Consider the following 21,698-nt stretch of genomic DNA (forward strand, 5'->3'; position numbering starts at 1 on the left):
CACATTTGCAAGCCCATTCCCTCTGCACCATTCCCTCTGTCAAGGGTTTGGGAACCTAGTGATAAAAGATGTAAATAACGTGCCCTCCTCCGCGCCTCATGAGGAAAGAGAGGAAAATTGTAAAAGGGAATATAACCCCACTTCATGCTCCCAATCCTTGAAATGGCTCGTTAAAGCGAAACATTCAAAGAAAAGACTTCCCTCCCTTTAGGATTTGTTTCCTTTTTTTTTTTTAACCGCCCTCCCCCTCGCCCCACCATGGAGAACCTTAGCTCCCCAATCGAACCATCGACCCTTGCAATGGAAACGCAGAGTTCTAACAACTGAACTGCCAGGGAAGACCCTGTTTCCTCTTACTTTTGACGGATATTAACCAAACTGACATTAAAGGTCAGATTTGTAAAACCGACTCTGATCTCGAGTACTGGTGAATTGGGAAATATGCAATTCGGTAGAAACTGCCTGTTTTGCTTCTGGCACTAGGGCTGTTTCTGGCTCGAAGAAGGCGCTCAGTAGTTGTGGAGTTTGTAATCAAATTGGATGAATTCAGTTCAAGCTGTACGACTATGTTTTTAGGTGCTTGAAGAACAAAAGAGAAATGCTGACAATTCCATGTTAACACAAGCCTCTGAGGTCCAACTGAACGCGTACAAGGTTGAGTTCCTGTCTGCGTTTGCCCGGGAGCTGCTTTCCACAAGGGCGAACAAGGGATGGATTTTTCTCCTGTCCGCAAACTTTCCTCTGAGGAAAGCAGATTAGGGGGGCGTTAACAGATTGTGCTCTGAGAAGGACGGAAAGAAAAAGGAGCCTTTCAGTAAACAACAAAGCCCTCCTTTACAAATGCAGGCTTCTCAAGGTAGAAAATCCACAAACTGATTTCCGTACCCTCAACTTTCCCTCTCCGCACCGCCACCAAATAAGTAAACCGAAGCCCTGCAACCCTCTGGGCGCGTCTCTAAATGACCCCCCGGAGCAGCGGTTTTGGTGATGTCATCGCAGCGCGACGACCGGAAGTCCGCTGCAGAGCCGCGGGTCTGCGCGGCGTCGTGAGCTCCGGAGTCTGACAGCGGCGCGTTCGCCTCTCCCAGGTTCTAGCCGCGATGGATAATGCCTGCGAATCGCCCACGGAAAAAGGTGAAGAGACCGGGGAATCAGAGGAGACGACGGGGGCTCCTGGGGGCCCCAGGGTTACGGATACGGACGGAATCCCGGAGGAAACGGACGGTGACGTAGACGGGGAATTGAAAGAGGCCGCCGCTGAAGAAGGCGAGGTAGGGAGAGATGTGTCGATGAGGCCGGAGTAGCTTGTGTCACTTCTCGCCCGACAAGCCTCCTGTTTGGTCCCTCCCAAGCTAAGACAGTCAAGCTCACCATAACCCTTTAGATATGTAGTCGCAGAGTTGGGGTAAGAAAGGAGAGGAAACCTTAGAGCCGTCTGAGTTCCAGTAAGTAACTCAACTATTAGGTCGGTATTTTTAATCACTGCCCTTAGGCGTTAAAGCTGCTTCAAAGAGGGGACTTCCCTAGCGGTCCAGTGGTCAAGACTTCACCTTCCAATGCAGGCTGTGCGGGTTTCATCCCTGGTTGGGGAGCGAAGATCCCATTGCCTCGCAGCCAAAAAACCAAAACATTAAACAGAAGCAGTAATGTAACAAACCAATGAAGACTTTAAAAAGCCACTGCCAGGGGAATTTCAAATAGCTTCTTGGTTTTCCTGGTGAGGAAATTGGGGTCGATGCCAATCGACATTGAAACGAAGGGCAAAAGCTAGAACCCAGGATTCCTAGTACCCCTTTCACCTCAATATGATTTCTGAGATATTGCTTAAGCATAACTTTGTCATTATAGGCTGAGTCGTTAAAGGGAGACTTTGAGGTAGTAATTTAGTCATGTTCTCCTCTTAGGACATTTAACTGCTACCAGTGATCTGGGTGCTAATGTCCAAGAGTTTCTATGGCACCAAACTGCTGTCCCAAGTGTCCAGCAGTGTTGCTTCTCTGAGTATCAGTCAGAAGACCAGAATCTTAAAGCCTTCAGTTCAGTTCAGTTGCTCAGTTGTGTCCGACTCTTAGCGACCCCATGAATCGCAGCACACCAGGCCTCCCTGTACATCACCATCTCCCGGAGTTCACTCAAACTCATGTCCATTGAGTCAGTGATGCCATCCAGCCATCTCATCCTCTGTCGTCCCCTTCTCCTCCTGCCCCCAATCCCTCCCAGCATCAGAGTCTTTTCCAGAGAGTCAACTCTTCGCATGAGGTGGCCAAAGTACTAGAGTTTCAGCTTCAGCATCATTCCTTCCAAAGAACACCCAGGGCTGATCTCCTTTAGAATGGACTGGTTGGATCTTCTTGAAGTCCAAGGGACTCTCAAGAGTCTTCTCCAACACCACAGTTCAAAAGCATCAATTCTTCGGCACTCAGCCTTCTTCACAGTCCAACTCTCGCATCCATACATGACTACTGGAAAAACCATAGCTTGACTAGATGGACCTTTGTTGGCAAAATAATGTCTCTGCTTTTCAATACGCTATCTAGGTTGGTCATAACTATTCTTCCAAAGAGTAAGCATCTTTTAATTTCACGGCTGCAGTCACCATCTGCAGTGATTTTGGAGCCCCCAAAAATAAAGTCTTAGGTAGGTTCCATTTCTAAAAATAGAGTCTTGAGGTCTTGGAACTGTAATTCCTGTTTGAATTTAAGTGTGAGCTCATGGGAGAAGACATTGGATTAAATGGAAACTGCCTTTCAGAGCATAAAGTTGCATCAAAATATATAAAATTAAGAACTTTAAGAAAAATGTGACAAAACTACTTTAAGAAGGAACTTTAAAAACAGATCTCAAGGACAGAAAGGATTTGAGTAATAATTAGCTTAGTTCAGTAAAGAGCTCACTGTGTAAAGAAATGTGCACCTAGAAGATAAAAAAATTTTAATGCTTCTGAAATACTTTTTTAAATGGATCATATACCAGACCACAAAGAAAAGCATAAATTCTTATAAGTAAAAATCATAACATCATATTCTGTTCAGTTCAGTCACTCAGTAGTGTCTGACTCTTTGCAACCCCATGAATCACAGCATGCCAGGCCTCCCTGTCCATCACCAACTACTGGAGTTCACTCAGACTCACGTCCATCGAGTCCGTGATGCCATCCAGCCATCTCATCCTCAGTCGTCCCCTTCTTCTGCCCTCAATCCCTCCCAGCATCAAAGTCTTTTCCAATGAGTCAACTCTTCTCATGAGGTGGCCAAAGTACTGGAGTTTCAGCTTTAGCATCATTCCTTCCAAAGAAATCCCAGGGTTGATCTCCTTCAGAATGGACTGGTTGAAGTACAGTGCAATAGAACCTGAAATTGACAACACAGAGTTTCTCCCACTCCCTCCAAAAAACTAACACCTGGACATTTTAAACTAATTCTAAATAGCTTTGGATTAAAGAAATTAACATCAAATCCTATTGGATTTGACCAAAATTTTATTTAAAGAAAAAGTCATTGTCTTACATATTTTTACAAAGAGATACTGAAAATAAGCACCCACCTCAAGAAACCAGAAAAAGAACAAGATAAACCAGAAAAATGTAAAAGCAAGGAGTTAATAGGGATTAAAAATAGAGTTAGTGCTTTAAAAACTATAAGAAACAATAAAATTAAGACCTACTTATTTGCAGTGTTTATAGGCACTGATTTGGAAATTTTAAGCTTTAAGAAAATTTAATGTTCAGGTTTAGACTAATTTTGAAAATTCAACATAAATGGCTCATTTTTAAGGATAATGTAAAGCATCAAAATTGAAGCACAAAAAGGTTAGAAAATTCATATATATCAGTAACCAGAGAAGAAGTTGAAAAAGTTGTTAAAAGATTTACTGCCTTCAGTCTCACCTACTTCTCATATTCCCGTATGAATTTAAATGTGAGTTCTTCTTTAAGGAAAACAGAAGTTAAATCTCATTAATGAGGTTTGTCATATCCTTAGATTCTGTGTTAAGTTGGAGGGGATGAAGTTTGGGTTTTGAGGGTTTTTTGCTGTCTTTATTAAACATATCATGTGACTAAAACAATGTTAAATGTTTATGCAAAGAGGGATAAATAATAAGAGACAAACCTTCAAAAAATTTTCAGTCTAGGAAATTCCAATGGTTAGGACTCTACACTCACTGCAAGGGGCCCAGGTTCAATCCCAGGTCGGGGAACTAAGATCCCACAAGCCACACAGCAAGGCCAAAAAAAAAGTTCTCAGTCTAGTAATGGGAAATAAATATTTGCTTGATACAGTAGAATTGGAAAGAAGAAAAGAGCACTACATGTGGGAGAAGCTCACTTAAAAGTTCCAAATTCGAAGAAACACTGCTTTGATGAGAAGGTGCCCTTTTAAAGATATTCTTTCCACATGGACTCATCATCGGTAAAGAAATCCATAGGTTTAGATGAAGAAGAGCTGGCTGTATGAAGAGAAGTTTTCTTATATCCCCTCTAAAGATTGAGGTCGATGACTTCCCTGGTGGTCCAGTGGTTGAAAAGCTGCCTTGCTAACCCAGGGGATGTGGGTTCCATCCCTGGTTGGGGAATTAAGATCCCACATGTGTGGGAGCAACCAAGCCCGCGTGCCACAGCTCCTGAAGCGTGCGCGCCCTGGAGCCCCCACGCCACGGGAAAGACTCCACAAGCCGCAACTAAGACCCGAAGCGGCCAACTAAGTAAAGAATGAGGTCAGAAGAGTGGGCTCAAGGGGAGTGTGGTTTCCATGATCCTTGGCATTACTGTGCCTATGTAAACAAATACTGAAACTAGGATCACAGGTAACCTGGAAAACTGGATTATTTAGCAGCTTTTCTTTCCCCTGCTGGGCTGTAAACTCCTTTAGTAGAGATAGGATATCTTATCTTTGATGGTACAGCCAATGCCTGGAACCAAAACACTACGGAAATAAGAGAATTTGTTGTGTTGTAATGAGAACAATGTCTTTTTACCTTACTCAAGTCTGTAAAGTAGGCTGTACATATAAAGGGTTTCTTTTGTCTTCTTAGCTCAAGAGTCAGGATATTGCAGATTTAACAGCAGTTGAAAGGGAAGACTCATTACTTACTCCTGCAGCCAAAAAACTGAAAATAGATACCAAAGAGAAGAAAGAGAAGAAGCAGAAAGTGGATGAAGATGAGATTCAAAAGATGCAGTAAGTCAGTTTTCTGATCTCTCCGTTTTCAAAGCTCTAAACTGACCACGTAGTTAATACATTTTTCTTGGTCTTAAAATTTACTTTTTTAAACTCAAACTAAGATAATTAATATATCAATATTATGTTACGGTTAAGTAAGAAAATATATATCACTTTCAGTTCAGTCACTCAGTCATGTCCGATTCTTTGCAACCCCAAGGACTGCAGCATGCCAGGCCTCCCTGTCCATCACCAGCTCCTGGAGTTTACTCAAACTCATGTTCATTGAGTCAGTGATGCCATCCAACCTCTGTCATCCCCTTCTCCTGCCTTCAATCTTTCCCAGAATCAGGGTCTTTTCAAATGAGACAGTTCTTCACATCAGGTGGCCAAGGAATTGGAGTTTCAGCTTCAGCATCAGTCCTTCCAATGAATATTCAGGACTGGTTGCATCTCCTTGCAGTCCAAGGGACTCTCAAGAGTCTTCTCCAACACCACAGTTCAAAAGCATCAATTCTTTGGCACTCAGCTTTCCTTATAGTCCAACTCTCACATCCATACATGACCACAGGAAAAACCATAGCCTTGACTAGATGGACCTTTGTTGGCAAAGTAATGTCTCTGCTTTTGAATATGCTATCTAGGTTGGTCATAACTTTTCTTCTAAGGAGTAAGCGTCTTAATTTCGTGGTTGCATTCACCATCTGCAGTGATTTTGGAGCCCAAGAAAATAAAGTCTGTCACTATTTCCATTGTTTCCCTATCTATTTGCCATGAAGTGATGGGACCAGATGCCATGATCTTCATTTTCTGAATGTTGAGCTTTAAGCCAACTTTTTCACCCTCTTCCACTTTCATCAAGAGGCTCTTTAGTTCTTTGCTTTCTGCCATAAGGGTGGTGATATCTGCATATCTGAGGTTATTGATGTTTCTCCCGTCAGTCTTGATTTCAGCTTGTGCTTCATCCAGCCCAGCGTTTCTCATGATGTACTCTGCATATAAGTTAAATAAGCAGGGTGACAATAAACAGCCTTGACGTACTCCTTTTCCTATTTGGAACCAGTCTGTTGTTCCATGTCAGGTTCTAACTGTTGCTTCCTGACCTGCATAGAGATATCTCAAGAGGCAGGTCAGGTGGTCTGCTATTCCCATCTCTTGAAGAATTTTGCACAGTTTGTGGTGATCCACACAGTCAAAGTCTTTGGCATAGTGAATAAAGCAGAAATAGATGTTTTCCCGGAACTCTCTTGCTTTTTCAATAATCCACCGGATGTTGGCAATTTGATCTCTGGTTTCTCTGCCTTTTCTTAAACCGTCTTGAACATCTGGAAGTTCAGAGTACTGTTGAAGCCTGGCTTGGAGAATTTTGAGCATTATTTTACTATCATGTGAGATGAGTGCAATTGTGCAGCAGTTTAAGCATTCTTTGGCATTGCCTTTCTTTGGGATTCAAATGAAAACTGACCTTTTCCAGTCCTGTGCCACTGTGAGTTTTCCAAATTTGCTGGCATATTGAGTGCAGCACTTTCACAGCATCATCTTTTAGGATTTGAAAGTATCACAGTTAACATTTTGACATATATTCACCAAGATATTTTCTTTACATATACTTATCTGTAAATAAAATTAATTTCAAAGATGTTAAATACTGTTTGTAACCTGTTTTCATTATGTTTTCTGATTGTAAAAATAGTATGAATTCATTGCAAATAATTCAGAAAATACAGAAAAATAGAAAAAATAATTACTTATAATCCCACCACCCAGAGTTTACCCAGGGCATATATTTGTGTATATACCTTTTCAGGTATAGTTTAATGTTTTTTATATATAAATATTTTCATGTCAGTAAATGTGTCTGTAAATTGTCATTTTTAACGGCCACATTGTATTCTATTATGTGGATGAGCTATAATATAATGTAATCTACCTCTGCAGTTGTTTTGTTTTTCTTTTGACATTATGATCAACAACTTTGAGCATATCTTTGCATACTTGTCCGTATACTTTCTAAAATAAACCCCTGGAAGTGTAATTGGTAGTTTAAACAATATGAACATTTTCAAAGGATTTTCATTTGTATTTTCAGATTTCCCAAAAAGGTTGTTCCACCCATACTCTACCACCATGTATGAATTTGTGTCTTCCCACAATCACCAACACCATGCTTTTTAATACTTCTTTATCTGTTTTTTGAAAATGTTTATCACGTGAAATGTAGTGAGGTAGCATTATGGGAAGAGAGAGCCTACTGCTGAAAACATAATCTATATACTGTGATTCAGTAACCCAACATTGTTTTTGTTCTTAGTGAAGTAAGAAAGGAACTTATGTTTCACCTGTTGTCAAGTAATAGAAATACTTTCTCCTCATTCCTCATAAATACTAAGTCTAATACTATTGGTCCCTTGAAAAATTAATTTTTTTAATGTCTGAGACTTGATTTTATTGATATAATATGTATATCTTAAGTATTCATTGTTATAAGTGAACTTAATTACCTGAATCTTTGTCTAGAATCCTGGTTTCTTCTTTTTCTGAGGAGCAGCTGAACCGTTACGAAATGTATCGCCGGTCAGCTTTCCCTAAGGCAGCCATTAAAAGGGTAAGGATGGACTATCACACTCATTTCCATGAGCCATGAGAACTGAACAGGGCTCAAGAGCTGTATCCATTGACATTTTGCAGTGAAGTGTTAGGCAAGTTGGTGGAACATTTAGGCAGGAAAATAAAAATATATGCCCCTCAATAGTCTGACCAGTTGTAGTTTTATATTCTCAACAAATAGGCCATTATACACCTGAAACCTTGTTTTACTGGTGTCAATTTCAGCATCAAGCCCTTAGTGAACTCTTTTAGTGCAGAGCTCTTGTGGGTGTTATGTTCCAAAGCCAGTCCTTGACTACCTTAATCACAGTCTTTTGTCCTTCTTTCAAGCTGATCCAGTCCATCACAGGCACCTCTGTGTCTCAGAATGTTGTTATTGCTATGTCTGGTATTTCCAAAGTTTTCGTCGGGGAGGTGGTAGAAGAAGGTGAGTGGTATTGGTCTAAATACTGGATTGAGCCTGTGATGGTCTTATTTCCAAGGATATATATACTGAGGAACTTAGGAGGTCCCAGTGGTAGTTTCCATTTACACTAGAAGTTGACCAAGGCAAGAGCTGTATATTCAGGAGAGCATGTATTGAATACATTATTCCTTGAAAGTTTCAATACTAGGAGGTCTAGAAACACCTTGGAAGTCTCCCTTCCTGATTCTTGTCCTAAGCCCAGGGTGACAGAAGTAGATGGTATTTTTCTCCAATGGACTTTGTTCATTTCTGCTCCCAAAAGTAGAGATACAAAGAAAGTCATCACTGGGGCTGACCAGTGTGGTATCGTGAGTAGTTGTCCGTGATGTTATGATCCCCTGGGAACTGCTCTCTGTCCATTAAGTAAAGAACCTGGCTGCTACTCACTGCTAATTTGTAGCTGGTGAAATATTTATTCTTTCAAGGAGAAGCTGTGTTTTAAACTGTTGCCTGTGGTAAAAGCCTGATGTGGGATATCATGGTAAAGCTAAATGATACATTTTAAAGCATTCTCTGAAGAAGGGAAAAGATCTTGGTTTATTTCTTTAGTACCTTTAAGAGGAATTAATGAGAATTATAGGATTCAATCAAAGGATTGTGATAAGCTCTTGTATGATAATGAAACTCTTCTCCTTGTCCTGTTTAGCACTGGATGTGTGTGAGAAGTGGGGAGAAATGCCACCGCTGCAACCCAAACACATGAGGGAGGCTGTTCGGAGGTTAAAGTCGAAGGGGCAAATTCCCAACTCAAAGCACAAAAAAATCATTTTCTTCTAGACCAGAGTCTAGAAGGGCCTGGTACTGAAGAACGAAGCCCTGCTTCCGGACCTCCTGTTGCATGGGACTCTCTGCACTGGTGCTTTGGTATCTCAGTCCTCTAAGGATTCCATGATGATTTCAATGTCTTTCTCAAAACTGATAATTCACTACACCTAGAAGGGGGCATGCACCCTGTTTCGTACTTGCCTTGACTAACTATTGGGACCTCTGAGGGCATCTGAGGCATTTAACTGTTACTGGCTAGTTGGAAGAAGAAAGGTTGGTGTGCCTTAAGCATCTTCTGGACAGGAATGCTGCTTTCAGAAAGAAAACCTGTTCAAGATGGTTTGATGGTTTCACATTGAAGCCTGAAGTTGCCGTGACTTGGGTTGTTTCTTTACATCTGGTTTTAAGTAAATGAAACAGTCAGAAGCTTGGCCTGTGATACTCTACCAGGAAGGACACAGTGACAGCAGCAGCAGTGGGACAGTGTCCCTGTAAATGTTTAAGATTCTTCTATGGATTCTGGTGAATGATTAATAAAGCTGTTTTCCAACCTGCCGTGTGTGTATTTTCTTTTTCTGTCTAGCTGGTTGGGATGGGGAGAAGTTTGCTGGTGTCCAAATAAAACTTGTCTGGGATTTTTTCTGAAAGTTGGAGCCTGCCTCATCCCTACTAGAACCATTAAGATTGTATCTCATAAAAGAATACTTAAAGCACTTTTAAAAACAATGTAAATGCCTATGTGTTTCAATTCCTATAAACAGATATACCAGAACCAATACTGTTTAATAAGTTTAATTTGCTTTTTTCAGGTGGTTCACAGAACCAGTACACTCAAGTTTGATTAGATATTGCAACATTAAAATTTCTCAATACTGACCAATATTCCAGTTCATTGGATACATTCTCATTGTTTTCCTCAAGAAGAGGGGAATGGAGTGACTTTTTATTGACAGTGATTAGCAGTAATAAGGCTACTGTAATATAATTGGCAATGGGCAATCCCCAAGAGTTCTTTCCTCTCTATCATTCAGTGCGATAAGGAGAGGGGTTCTGAAGCTTTTCTCTTTGGAAGCTTTCCTGAGCATGTCAGTAAAGATTCCAGTTCTGGTTAGCACCCTGAGTAGGGGAAACAGCTTAGACACACAAAGATGGGCAAATCTGGATTTTAGTGTCTAGCATTAAAACTTGTGGCTTTAAACATGTACTTAGCTAGTGGAGAAGACACTTCAGTGGTGCATTCCACAAAGAAACGCTGTAAGACTCAGGCTAAATCTTGAACAAAAACTGCAGGGAAAACCAAATAAACAAAAATACATAGCTCCAGAGGAAGCTTTTTAAGTGGTTATAGGAGCTATACCTATTGCAATATGAGATACTGGATAAGGCTGAAATTTACAGATAATAAGAAAGTTCACATCTCAAGTATAGCCACTTAGCAAAGCCTCACAGTTTAAGGTTATCTAAGAGTTTTTCCCCTTGTATCTGTTGTAAGGGATGGAAAAAATAATCCTCATTCAACAACAGCAACTATATGTACCTACCCAGAGGTGAATGGGAATATTCCTCCTCCAGTAGGAGGTAGGGGAAGATTCCAGGAAAGGTTATAGTCCCTGAAAGGAGAGGACCTCAATCACAGCAGAATCTCTTGAAGCACAATAATTACGGTCCATCACAAAGCAATGGCAGCTCTTGCAGTTCTCAAATAACCAGATGTCATTCCACTAGCTTGCGTAGCAATGCTGTTTCCATCATTTTGTGATATTACTAGTAACTGTTTTTGAAGTTAAGGTAAATATTATATAAGGGAGGGAAAAAGCAAACAAACCTTAAAGGTTTGGAATGCAAAGTTATCGCTATGTTCAAACAACACCTTCTTTCCACCACCCCCTAAACTAGCTTATGGGAAAACTGACTTAAGTGTATGAAATGGAAGAATTTCAGTTATGTGGTATGTGAGGGCTGCCTTAAGCCTTGTTTATTCCAAACACAGGAACCATTCCTTTCAGAACCATGAAAAAGGATACTTAAAGGTTGAGGCCCATGGCAAAATGAGGGTCGGATTAAATACACAACAAAAAGCAGCCATCGTTAGACTAGAACCCATTCCGTCTTAGGTCTAATAAACTAGCTTAATGATTCCAGTGAGTTAAAAACAGAATTTGAGATTGATAACCACCCCTGCAGCTTAGCTAAGAGAGATTTAAACCAGTCCATATGCACTAAAGCATATCTCCAGTACCTCCATGTAAACAGGAAATCTAGACAGTCACAGGTAGTTCAAGGTGTAAACGCTTCACAGCTGCCATGGTGACTGTGCGGTGGTGGAAGTCTCGGACGGTGGTGTTTCACGCCAGACATTTTCTTGAGGTATTATTATTTCGTGTTCACAGTCTTAAAGCTCCAAGGCAGAAATCGTCAGCAGTCCGAAGGAGCTGACACTACTATTTTTTTCCTTCCATCCTTTTCATTTATTCTGAGGACTACCAACAAGGTCACATTTCTTCATTATGAAAGTTTTTCACCCTCTAGTGAATAGGAGTGTGAAGTTACACAAAATGACTTTTACTAAAATTCCATGACTTTTACTAAAATACCCTCTACCGTATTTCCTGAGTGAGGAACTTCAAGACAATGGCCAAAGTTGTCACATAAGGAAATTCAAATTCTAGGGCTACATTTGTCACATGGACAAGAGCGCCAGAGAGCCCAGAAACCTAAGTGAGCTCTGGTCATTAAAGGGGTGAGCCTCGGCACTTGCCAGATTTGTTTCTATTGCCTCCTACCAAGCGCACACTTAAAGAGAAAGTGTACCAGGCAACTCTTTGCATGGAGGGACAGGGAGGGCAGGAAAGCAGGGGAAGCGAAGAGAAGCAGAATGTGATTTGAGACCAATGCAGGTGAACCCAAGGTTGGATAATTCTGTCTTCTGGCTACTGGCTCTTCCTCTGTCCCCTCTAAGAACATTAGACATGCCACACTGGGGAGGACCAGTGATCCTTTTTGTTCATCATTCTGCCTTTGACAGAAGCATTTAAATGGGAGTCTGTGGAGGGATGCAGTGGGTAACTCCATTGTGTATCACCAAATAACCCGAGTTTCCTATAATTCCTTTTAGAAAGTCATCATGCAAGGATTCCTCTTAAACCTTCTGCACCCATACAGTTTCTTACAGCACCACTTCTTAAACAGAGAGCCCTAGGAGTTTCTGATTTGCTACAAGAAGTGCTTGTAGTTGGCTAAGGCTACAAGGGCCAGCCCTAGTATTTTGGGACCCAAAGCACACGTCCTGGATCTTGACTGAATATCTGACGTAACACTACCCTCGGCTTTCATCCTTTTCAGAACTGGAGCTCACATTTTAAAGATGGGTACCTCCACCCCCGATTACTTTGGCTGTTCTCTAGACCTTTTCGCCTTTCACCACATACTCTGTAAGTAAGGCCCCTAGAAGTGCACAGATCATTTAAGGCGTTACCATGGTCTTTTACAAGATGCTGTCTTCTGTGTTGGCTCCACACGTCCTGCAGCAGCACTCTGACCCCTATTCCCTTATGGCAGTGCTCCGGTCTCTTTCCTGAGCTCTTTGCAGAGCTCACTGTCTCAGTGCTTGCTGATTCTCCCCTAAGGGCACTGCTTCACACTAACCTGCAGAGAATCTCACCTGACACTTGCCTGAGTATTCACAGCCCAATCTGTGAATCTTTTGCAATTTTTTTTTTAATCTCCTCTGGTTTATCTTCACTGCCTGGAAGTAGTAACATTTGATTGCATTGTAATATCCTACTTTCAGGTTATTTATAAAATTCTTAAATAAGGTTAAACCAAGCATCAACCGATAGGGAACTTACCCTGTTAACATTCTCTCAGAAAGATGTTTATTCTTAAGTCTCTCAGTTGTTTCCTAAGCATGAGAGGATATCCCCATAAACTCATAGTAATTGCTGTTTTTAAAATTGTCTTAGTGGAAAATCACAACAAAAAGTCTTTAAAACTCTGAGCAAATTAGATCTTGTTCCTTCTTGAATGTATATTTCTTTTTATCGTCAAAAAACTAGAATATACAAGTCAGGCATGATTCCCCATAAAGGAAACCATTTTATCTTTCCTCTAGTAGGTCATGTGTGATTAAGACTTTAGCGACACTACTAAATCATTATTTTACCGTCTCGCCAGTTCAAGGTGAGTTCACTGATGAACTTCTGTCCAATCAACAGAGCTTGAAGTACAGCACAGAGCAGTATGGATCAAGATAGAACATTGGGGAGGAATTAGGTAGGGAAGAAAGAGGGGGAAATAGCTCTTTCAGCAGTCAGGGCAAAACCTAGCTAGGTTGAAGGTTTTTTTTTTTTCACTTAAGTCAAAATAACATGATTTTAAAAAGCCACAGTGATAGAGGCAGGTGAGAGGCAACTGGCTGAGATGTTTACGTTATCGTATAAAACACATTTTCAGTTCCGACGCCATCAAGGGCTAAGGAGATTGCTGGTAGGAAGTCATAGTGCTGGGAAAGCTGAAGTGCCGGGGCCCCCGGGAGACAGGAAAAAACCTGTGAGGGGCAGCTGTGGAAGAGAGACAGGACACGGCTGGCAATAGTGGGTTCAGAAGGAACCAAGCTCTCCTACGATCCCCACCAAGCCTTGACCTCAACCTAGCCCAGAGTGAATCGTTTCTTGATTTAAATTTCAAACAAACTGTGTTACAGGAGCGAGAGATGATACAAGTGAGCCATTACTGTTGTTTACTTCCTACCACAGCATCAGGACGATGACAGGCATCACAGAGAGGAAGCTTAACCCTGAACAATCTGATTGTACCATCAGCCAAGATGACAAGAGCTTAGTTTCCCTTCCAAACAAGGCAGAATCCATGTCTCACTTATTCCTGTGCCTCCCCGGCTCCCGCCTTGCTGGCTACTTCCTGTTCCACTCTACCGCCGCAGCACTTCTCTCTGAGACACAGAAGCTTTGGTGACTGTGGGTGACTGACCAAGGAGATGGGGACTCGGCCCTGTTCACACAGGTTGTGGAGCAAGCAAAGGTCTCTGCCATGAAACCAGGCGGTGAAATGACTCTACAGTGTCGAGAAGATTTCACCTAGTGTGCTGAGGGCCAAAAGGACAGGTGAGACGTGATGCCTGAGCCACACACAAAGTGGCCCCCAACTTCCTGGAGCGTGGTCATGCTTTGCCCTGTCTTCCATCCAAGTCAGAACTGCTAGTAGAAAGGACACCACCAGGAGCAAGCTGCGCGTCCTCCGCCGGCTTGTCCAGCACTGGACGGAGTCTGTCACAGGTGGTGCGACTGCTGGTGATCTCCTCGTCTCTCCTTGGCAAAGATGGCTGAGCCACTGCTGTCAGAGCTCGAAGAGGGGGTTATATTTCCTAATCTCTTCAAGAAGTTTTTCTTTATCCTGGTTGGCTTGAGCCAATGCTTGTTTAGTTTCTATAAGTTCCTTTCGTAGGGTAGGCAGTTCATTCACCTGAGGAACAACAAAGAATTCATGATCAATCAAAAAGGTAACACATCTTGCAAAAACATCCAGTAAGGGAACAAGGAGGGAGAATTCAAGCAGCACAACCCACAAGTTTGGTCAATGATCAAGAGAACCAGCAAGGTCTTTTCTCAGAGGCTAATCCCCTCTTCAGAGCTCATCAGCTGCAGGGACAACAGCAGGTGGAAGATGTCATCAGCAGGCATTCATCTCTAGCTCCTGACCTCCAGCCTCTGTTCAGCACTTCCAGAAGCTACTGCTAGGTGACAAGAGCCCAGACCACACAGCTGTACCAGCACAAGCAACCTTGTCAGCCCTCTGGGTTTTACCCGCTTCTGTGATTACAACCCCAAAGGGTTTACACAAAAGGTACTGTTCAGTTAGGGACTCACCTGTGGACCAAAAGCCTCCCCGGTGGGCACCAAAAACACCTGTTCTTTGGGGGGCTGCCTCTTCTCACTCTTAGCTGCTTTGGCTGATGGTCTGTCTTGAGCAGCAGCTGGAAAAAAGTAAAGGCTCTGAATGACAAACTGCCAGCAACAAGCAGCCTGTTCCTAGTTGTCACCTATTTCCTTACAGGAGCGAAAAGGTAAAGGAGCCGGGAGGCTGACAAGCCCTACTCACCGCCTATGTGGAACACACCGTCGTCACTCCGACTCAGCACAGCATGCTCCATGGACAGAGTGATGGGTATGGGGCCTGGTGAGGTGGGGTAGATGGGGGGGATATCATCCTGCAGGAAAGAGAGAAGCCGCGTGAGGCCCCCAAGCAACTCAGAGCAGCCTAGGAAACAAGCCATGCTTCCAACTGTGGAGCTGGAAGCACTTTGCCATCACTGTTTATCCATACACTCTAGCGAGGCATGACAGGCATAATGAGTCTCTCCCATTCTAGACACAGTGAGACTGAGGATCTGCTAACCTGTGGGCTTGCATAGTCATGCTGCATGCCAAAGGACAAGGCTAGAGACAAGGCCCCCCTCACATGAACCTAGAACTTTTTGCTGGCACTACATACTTAGGTACTACTGTAGTAGTGAATACTAACATGCCCTTCCTCACTTGGTCCTCCCCACATTTCACAGGCACATGAGAAGAAGTTAACAGCTGTCACTGTTAACAGGGTCAAGGGTCAAGAATCCATTGCTTGACCAAGTCTAGGGTAAACCCTAAAGTTCCTCTCACCTTTAGAGTGACCCTGGAGTTCAGGAGCTCAATCTGCATGGGAACCACCACTGGGATCTCCTCATCCTCCAAGAAGGGCCCCAGGCCACTGAGCACCGAAGTGAGCAGCTCAAGGTCACAGCCCTGAAGCAACAAATGCAGGAAGCCGTTCTGTGTGGCCAGAGGGGAATGAACAGCTGCACGAGGCCCCACCTCAAAGCGAAGGCCCACAGCTGGCCTGATGTGGCCAGTCTTCAAAGTGGAGGAGTCCTGAAAGCTTGTGCCTTTGTGAAGCAAGACAGAAGGAAAATACATTAATTAATTACCAGCCAGTGATTGCTCAAAGCACTTTAATATATAGTTAATATTCATAACCACTGTGATTATCTGAGTCGTGAAGATCTTTTTTGTACAGTTCTTCTGTGTATTCTTGCCACCTCTTCTTAATATCTTCTGCTTCTGTTAGGTCCAGACCATTTCTGTCCTTTATCGAGCCCATCTTTGCATGAAAATTTGCCTTGGTATCTCTAATTTTCTTGAAGAGATCTCTAGTCTTACCCATTCTATTATTTTCCTCGATTTCTTTGCACTGATCACTGAGGAAGACTTTCTTATCTCTCCTTGCTATTCTTTGGAACTCTGCATTCAAATGGGTATATCTTTCCTTTCTGCCTTTGCTTTCTGCTTCTCTTCTTTTCACAGCTATTTGTAAGGCCTCCTCAGACAGCCATTTTGCCTTTTTGCATTCCTTTTTCTTGGGGATGGTCTTGATCTCTGTCTCCTGTACAATGTCACGAACCTCCATCCATAGTTCATCAGGCACTCTGTCTATCAGATCTAATCCCTTAAATCTATTTCTCACTTCCACTGTATAATGGTTCGAGATTTGATTTAGGTCATACTTGGTCTAGTGGTTTTCGCTATTTTCTTCAATTTAAGTCTGAATTTGGCAATAAGGAGTTCATGATCTGAGCCACAGTCAGCTTCCAGTCTTGTTTTTGCTGACTGTATAGAGCTTCTCCATCTTCGGCTGCAAATAATGTAATCAATCTGATTTTGGTGTTGGCCATCTGGTGATGTCCATGTGTAGAGTCTTCTCTTGTGTTATTGGAAGAGGGTGTTTGCTATGACCAGTGCGTTCTCTTGGCAAAACTCTATTAGCCTCTGGCCTGCTTCATTCTGTACTCCAAGGCCAAATTTGCGTGTTACTCCAGGTGTTTCTTGACTTCCTACTTTTGCATTCAGTCCCCTATAATGAAAAGAACATCTTTTTTCATGATGGTGTGATCACTCACCTAGAGCCAGGCATCCTGGAATATGAAGTCAGATGGGCCTTAGGAAGCATCATTACGAACAAAGCTAGTAGTGGAGGTGATGGAATTTCAGTGGAGCTATTTCAAATCCTGAAAGATGATGCTGTGAAAGTGCTGCACTCAATATGCCAGCACATTTGGAAAACTCAGCAGTGGCCACAGGACTAGAAAAGGTCAGTTTTCATTCCACTCCCAAAGAAAGGCATTGCCAAAGAATGCTCAAACTACTGCACAATTGCACTCATCTCATATGCCAGTAAAATAATGCTCAAAATTCTCCAAGCCAGGCTTCAGCAATATGTGAACCATGAACTTCCAGATGTTCAAGCTGGTTTTAGAAAAGGCAGAGGAACCAGAGATCAAATTGCCAACATCCTCTGGATCATGGAAAAAGCAAGAGAGTTCCAGAAAAACATCTATTTCTGCTTTATTGACTATGCCAAAGCCTTTGACTGTTGTGGATCACAATAAACTGTGGAAAATTCTTCAAGAGATAGGAATACCAGACCACCTGACCTGCCTCTTGGGAAATCTGTATGCATGTCAGGAAGTAACAGTTAGAACTGGACATGGGACAACAGACTGGTTCCAAATAGGAAAAGGAGTATGTCAAGGCTGTATATTGTCATCTTGCTTATTTAATTTATATGCAGAGCACATCATGAAAGACGCTGGGCTGGAAGAAGCACAAGCTGGAATCAAGATTGCTGGGAGAAATATCAATAACCTCAGATATGCAGATGACACCACCCTTATGGCAGAAAGTGAAGAGGAACTAAAAAGCCTCTTGAAGAAAGTAAAAGAGGAAGGTGAAAAAGTTGGCTTAAAGCTCAACATTCAGAAAACTAAGATGATGGCATCCGGTCCTATCACTTCATGACAAATAGATAGGGAAACAGTGGCTGACTTTATTTTGGGGGGCTTCAAAATCACTGCAGATGGTGACTGCAGCCATGAAATTAAAAGACACTTATTCCTTGGAAGAAAAGTTATGACCAACCTAGACAGCATATTCAAAAGCAGAGACATTACTTTGCCAACAAAGGTCTGTCTAGTCAAGGCTATGGTTTTTCTAGTAGTCATGTATAGATGTGAGAGTTGGATTATAAAGAAAGCTGAGTGTTGAAGAACTGATGCTTTTGAACTGTGGTGTTGTAGAAGACTCTTGAGAGTCCCTTGGACTGCAAGGAGATCCAACCAGTCCATCCTAAAGGAGATCAGTCCTGAATATTCACTGGAAGGACTGACGCTAAAGCTGAAACTCCAATTCTTTGGCCACCTGATGCAAAGAGCAGACTCATTTCAAAAGCCCCTGATGTTGGGAAAGATTGAAGGCAGGAGAAGGGGACGACAGAGAGGATGCGATGGTTGGATGGCATCACTGACTCAATGGACATGAGTATGAGTAAGCTCCAAGAGTTGGTGATGGACAGGGAGGCCTGGCGTGCTGCAGCCCATGGGCTTGCAAAGAACTGGACATGACTGATTGAACTAAACTGACTATTCATAACAACCCTGTACCAGAAGTATTATTATCTTCCCATTTTACAGATGAAAGAGCTAAGGCACAGAGAGTAACTTGCCAAAGTTGCAAAGCTTGTGGACTTCGCTGGTGGTCCGGTGGTTCGGAGTCTGCCTGCCGGGAAGGGGACAGGGCTCGCTCCCTGCTCTGGGGAGGCCCCACACGCCGCAGGGCAGCAAGGACCTTGCACCACAACCGCTGGGGCCCATGTCCTAGAGCATGTGCTCTGCAACAGCAGAACCCACTGCAAGAAGAAGCCCACGTGCTGCAACTCGAGAGTACACCCCACTCACTGCAGCCAGAGAAAGCCCACACACGGCAACGAAGAGCCAGCGTAGCCAAAAGTAAATAAAACATTTTTTTTAAACCAACAAAGTAACACAGTTTGCAAGTAGCAAGTTAGGAGCTGCATGTAAGCTGCCTGACTGCAAAGACCATGGGCTTGGCCACTTTGCTTTAATGCCTCTCATGGTAAAAGGGACATTAAGGACCAATTAAAAAGCTGGTCTTGCTTAGAATCAGAGGCAGTGGGCTAATGGCCAAGGTGAAGCTAAAACAGAGGACCCTCAGGAGTTCCCTGGTGGTCTAGTAGTTAGATCTCAACTCTTTCACTGCTAGGTCCCAGGTTCATCCCCTGGTTGAAGAATTGAGATTGTACAAGCCATACAGCACAGCCAAAAATGAATAAACAAACAGTGGACCCTCAACTCTGCTAAATTTGATCATCTCTTTCTTTCTCCAAGTCTTCATCTTCTCCTCTTTCTCTCAGGAAGCCAAGCAGGATCTATGCTAATTTACTCAAAACTGCATGAAGAATAACCTCAGGTGCAGCCAAGGCTATGAAACAACTTACATACCTATGTAACTATAAATTGGTACAACCATTCTGGGGGGGAGGGGAAGGGCATTATCTAGCAAAATTAAAGCTATATCCTAATGACCTAGCAATTATTTCCTCAGGAATATAAACTTGGAGAAACTCTCCAACATATATAACAGGAGACATATACAAGGATGGGCATGTCAAAACAATCCTATTTGAAACAGCAAAAAAAAAAGTGGAAACCACATGTCTGTTCAGAATAGAATGAAGTAAACAGAGTAATGAGTACAAGAGAGATTTTGGGGGTGATGGTGATGGTTGCAGAACTGTGGAAGCTTACTAATATTTATCAAAGTACACACTTACAAAGAGTGAATTTCATAGTATGCATATTATACCTCATTAAAGCAGTTTTTTAAAAAGTTATACATTTCTACAATAGAATATTATAGTGAAAATGAATGAATTATAGCTAACTCAACAACCTAGAAGGATTTGAAGAATATCATAGTACTTGAAAGGAGAAAATCACAAAAGAATATAAACAATAATTCCACTTACAAAAACTCGAAAGCCTACACAGCTAAATAATACACTGATTTAAAAAAAAAAACAACCTGTAAGAATTGTAAAGCAAGAAAATGAAAAATACAAATTCAGGATAGTGATCCCCTATGACAGGTGAGAGGCAAGAGGAAGGTTCTGGAGAGGGGCTCCCGGGGCTGAAACTTAATGGTACTGTTCTATTTATTAAACTAGGTAGTAGGTACATGCATTCATTGTATTGTGATTATTTTATACCTTATATATATTTTTATAAGAATTCTACTTTACAAGCATATCTACTTAATATTTAAAAATAAAATTTTTAAAAAATGAAGCATGTAGCTTAAGTCCAGATTTTTCCTGCCATCTTTTAAAGTATAAATGATACTTTACATCAAAGGACTGAATCAGAAGCTCCCCTTTTTTTTTTTTTTTTTTTTTTAGAAGCTCCCTGATCAGATACAGCTTGATGTTACCAGCCCCACAAACAAGTAAGTAGACACTGTCCTCTCATATGAGGGTAAGGAGCACCTGGGAGGTGAGGATGGCGACTAGCCTGCTGGGCACAAAGCCTCAGTGAGAGCTCTGGGAGGCTCCTTGTGAGAAGGAGGCTTCATTAGACTTCTTCCTCCCCGTAAAGGCTGCTGGAGAGAAGCACCAAGGACTTGGCACTAGGCTGGCTGCCTCTGGAGCACAGGACAGGAGCAACTTAAGTTCTGACTGTCTTCCTCCCCACCCCAGTTCAAATCCCACCAGCTCTCCTGGAATCCCACCATCCTTACTTGAGCACTGTCCGTGCAGGAACTGCCAGAGTCCCACAGTGCCCGGCTGCTGGAGGGTCAGCTTCTCTGCTTGCAGGGCCACAGTCAGGTCCTCACCACGTACCTCAATCCCCAGAGACACCTCATGCACCTTCAGGACCAGAACTGAGACCTGTAACGGGAGACTCGCTTAGCTGAGTCCCAAGCTGTCAGCTGAGAGCCCACCCTCTGCAGAGAAGAAAGTAGAACAGCTGACCAGGTGAAGATTGAGGTCTTCCCCACTGGGTGAGACTGAACTGTTGGCCTCTGGTGACCCCTGGCCATAACTATCCACAACAGAGCTCTCTTGAACACCAGCACTGTCCACAGCATTGAGAAGAGATCCTGGTGGAAGAGATTCTGGACCAGACTCTGCAAAAGAAAGATAACAAGAGTTGGAGAGTCAAAAAATTTTACTCAAATCCAATCTCTAGTGACAACTGTAAAAACAAAAAATTTATGACATTCATGAGAAAACTGGAAATTTCAAGACTAACTGGATATTTAATGAATTTAGGGAATTATTGTTAATTTTTTAAAGTGTGACAATGGTATTTGGTCATGTTGAAAAAAGCCTGTAAATGGAAGCAACCCTACTGTCTATGGACCAAAAAACGGCTAAACAAAATGTGCTACAAACGAAAAATAAATACTAGCCTTAAAAAGGAAGGAAATTCTGATACATGTTACATACAATATAAATATGTTAAATGAAATAAGCCAGTTATGTACAATTCCGTTTACATGAGGTACCTAAAGTGGTCAAATTCATAGAGACAGAAAGTAGATTGGTGGTTTCTAGGGGCTGGTGGAAAAGTGAATGAGGAGTTATTGTTTAATGGGTATAGACTTTCAGTTTTGCAAGATGAAAACGTTCTAGAGATAGATAGCGGGTGATGGTTGTACAATGATCTGAAGGTACTTAATACTATTAAATTACAGTTAAAAATAGTTACAATGGTAAATTTCATGTTATGTACATTTTACCATAATTTTAAAAACTTTTAATTTGGTTAAAAATCTGTATTTTCTAGAGATGTATAA

At 42.2% G+C, this 21,698-nt stretch overlaps 2 protein-coding genes across 2 annotated transcripts in view; one reads left to right on the forward strand and one right to left on the reverse strand.

Moving 5' to 3' along the window:
* Nucleotides 1-218: 218 nt before the first annotated feature.
* On the forward strand, nucleotides 219-12,711 carry TAF11 (TATA-box binding protein associated factor 11). The gene is made up of 5 exons (XM_040249065.1): nucleotides 219-1,271; nucleotides 5,032-5,177; nucleotides 7,677-7,764; nucleotides 8,097-8,193; nucleotides 8,879-12,711. Exons 1-5 carry the CDS (start codon nucleotides 1,101-1,103, stop codon nucleotides 9,007-9,009), a joined length of 633 nt encoding a protein of 210 aa, XP_040104999.1. The 5' UTR covers nucleotides 219-1,100; the 3' UTR covers nucleotides 9,010-12,711.
* The window catches only part of UHRF1BP1 (UHRF1 binding protein 1), a 77,704-nt gene continuing 65,779 nt past the window's right edge, over nucleotides 9,774-21,698 (reverse strand). Inside the window, exons 16-21 of the mRNA XM_040249064.1 lie at nucleotides 20,872-21,026; nucleotides 20,637-20,787; nucleotides 15,672-15,934; nucleotides 15,112-15,220; nucleotides 14,880-14,986; nucleotides 9,774-14,475 (exon numbers count right to left, since the gene is read on the reverse strand). Of these exons, the coding sequence (XP_040104998.1) occupies nucleotides 14,350-14,475; nucleotides 14,880-14,986; nucleotides 15,112-15,220; nucleotides 15,672-15,934; nucleotides 20,637-20,787; nucleotides 20,872-21,026 (911 nt within the window). The 3' untranslated portion in view covers nucleotides 9,774-14,349. The remainder of the gene's footprint in view (nucleotides 14,476-14,879; nucleotides 14,987-15,111; nucleotides 15,221-15,671; nucleotides 15,935-20,636; nucleotides 20,788-20,871; nucleotides 21,027-21,698) is intronic.

This window comes from Oryx dammah, unplaced genomic scaffold (assembly GCF_014754425.2).
Source record: "Oryx dammah isolate SB20612 unplaced genomic scaffold, SCBI_Odam_1.1 HiC_scaffold_11, whole genome shotgun sequence".
In the NCBI taxonomy this organism is placed as follows: domain Eukaryota; kingdom Metazoa; phylum Chordata; class Mammalia; order Artiodactyla; family Bovidae; genus Oryx; species Oryx dammah.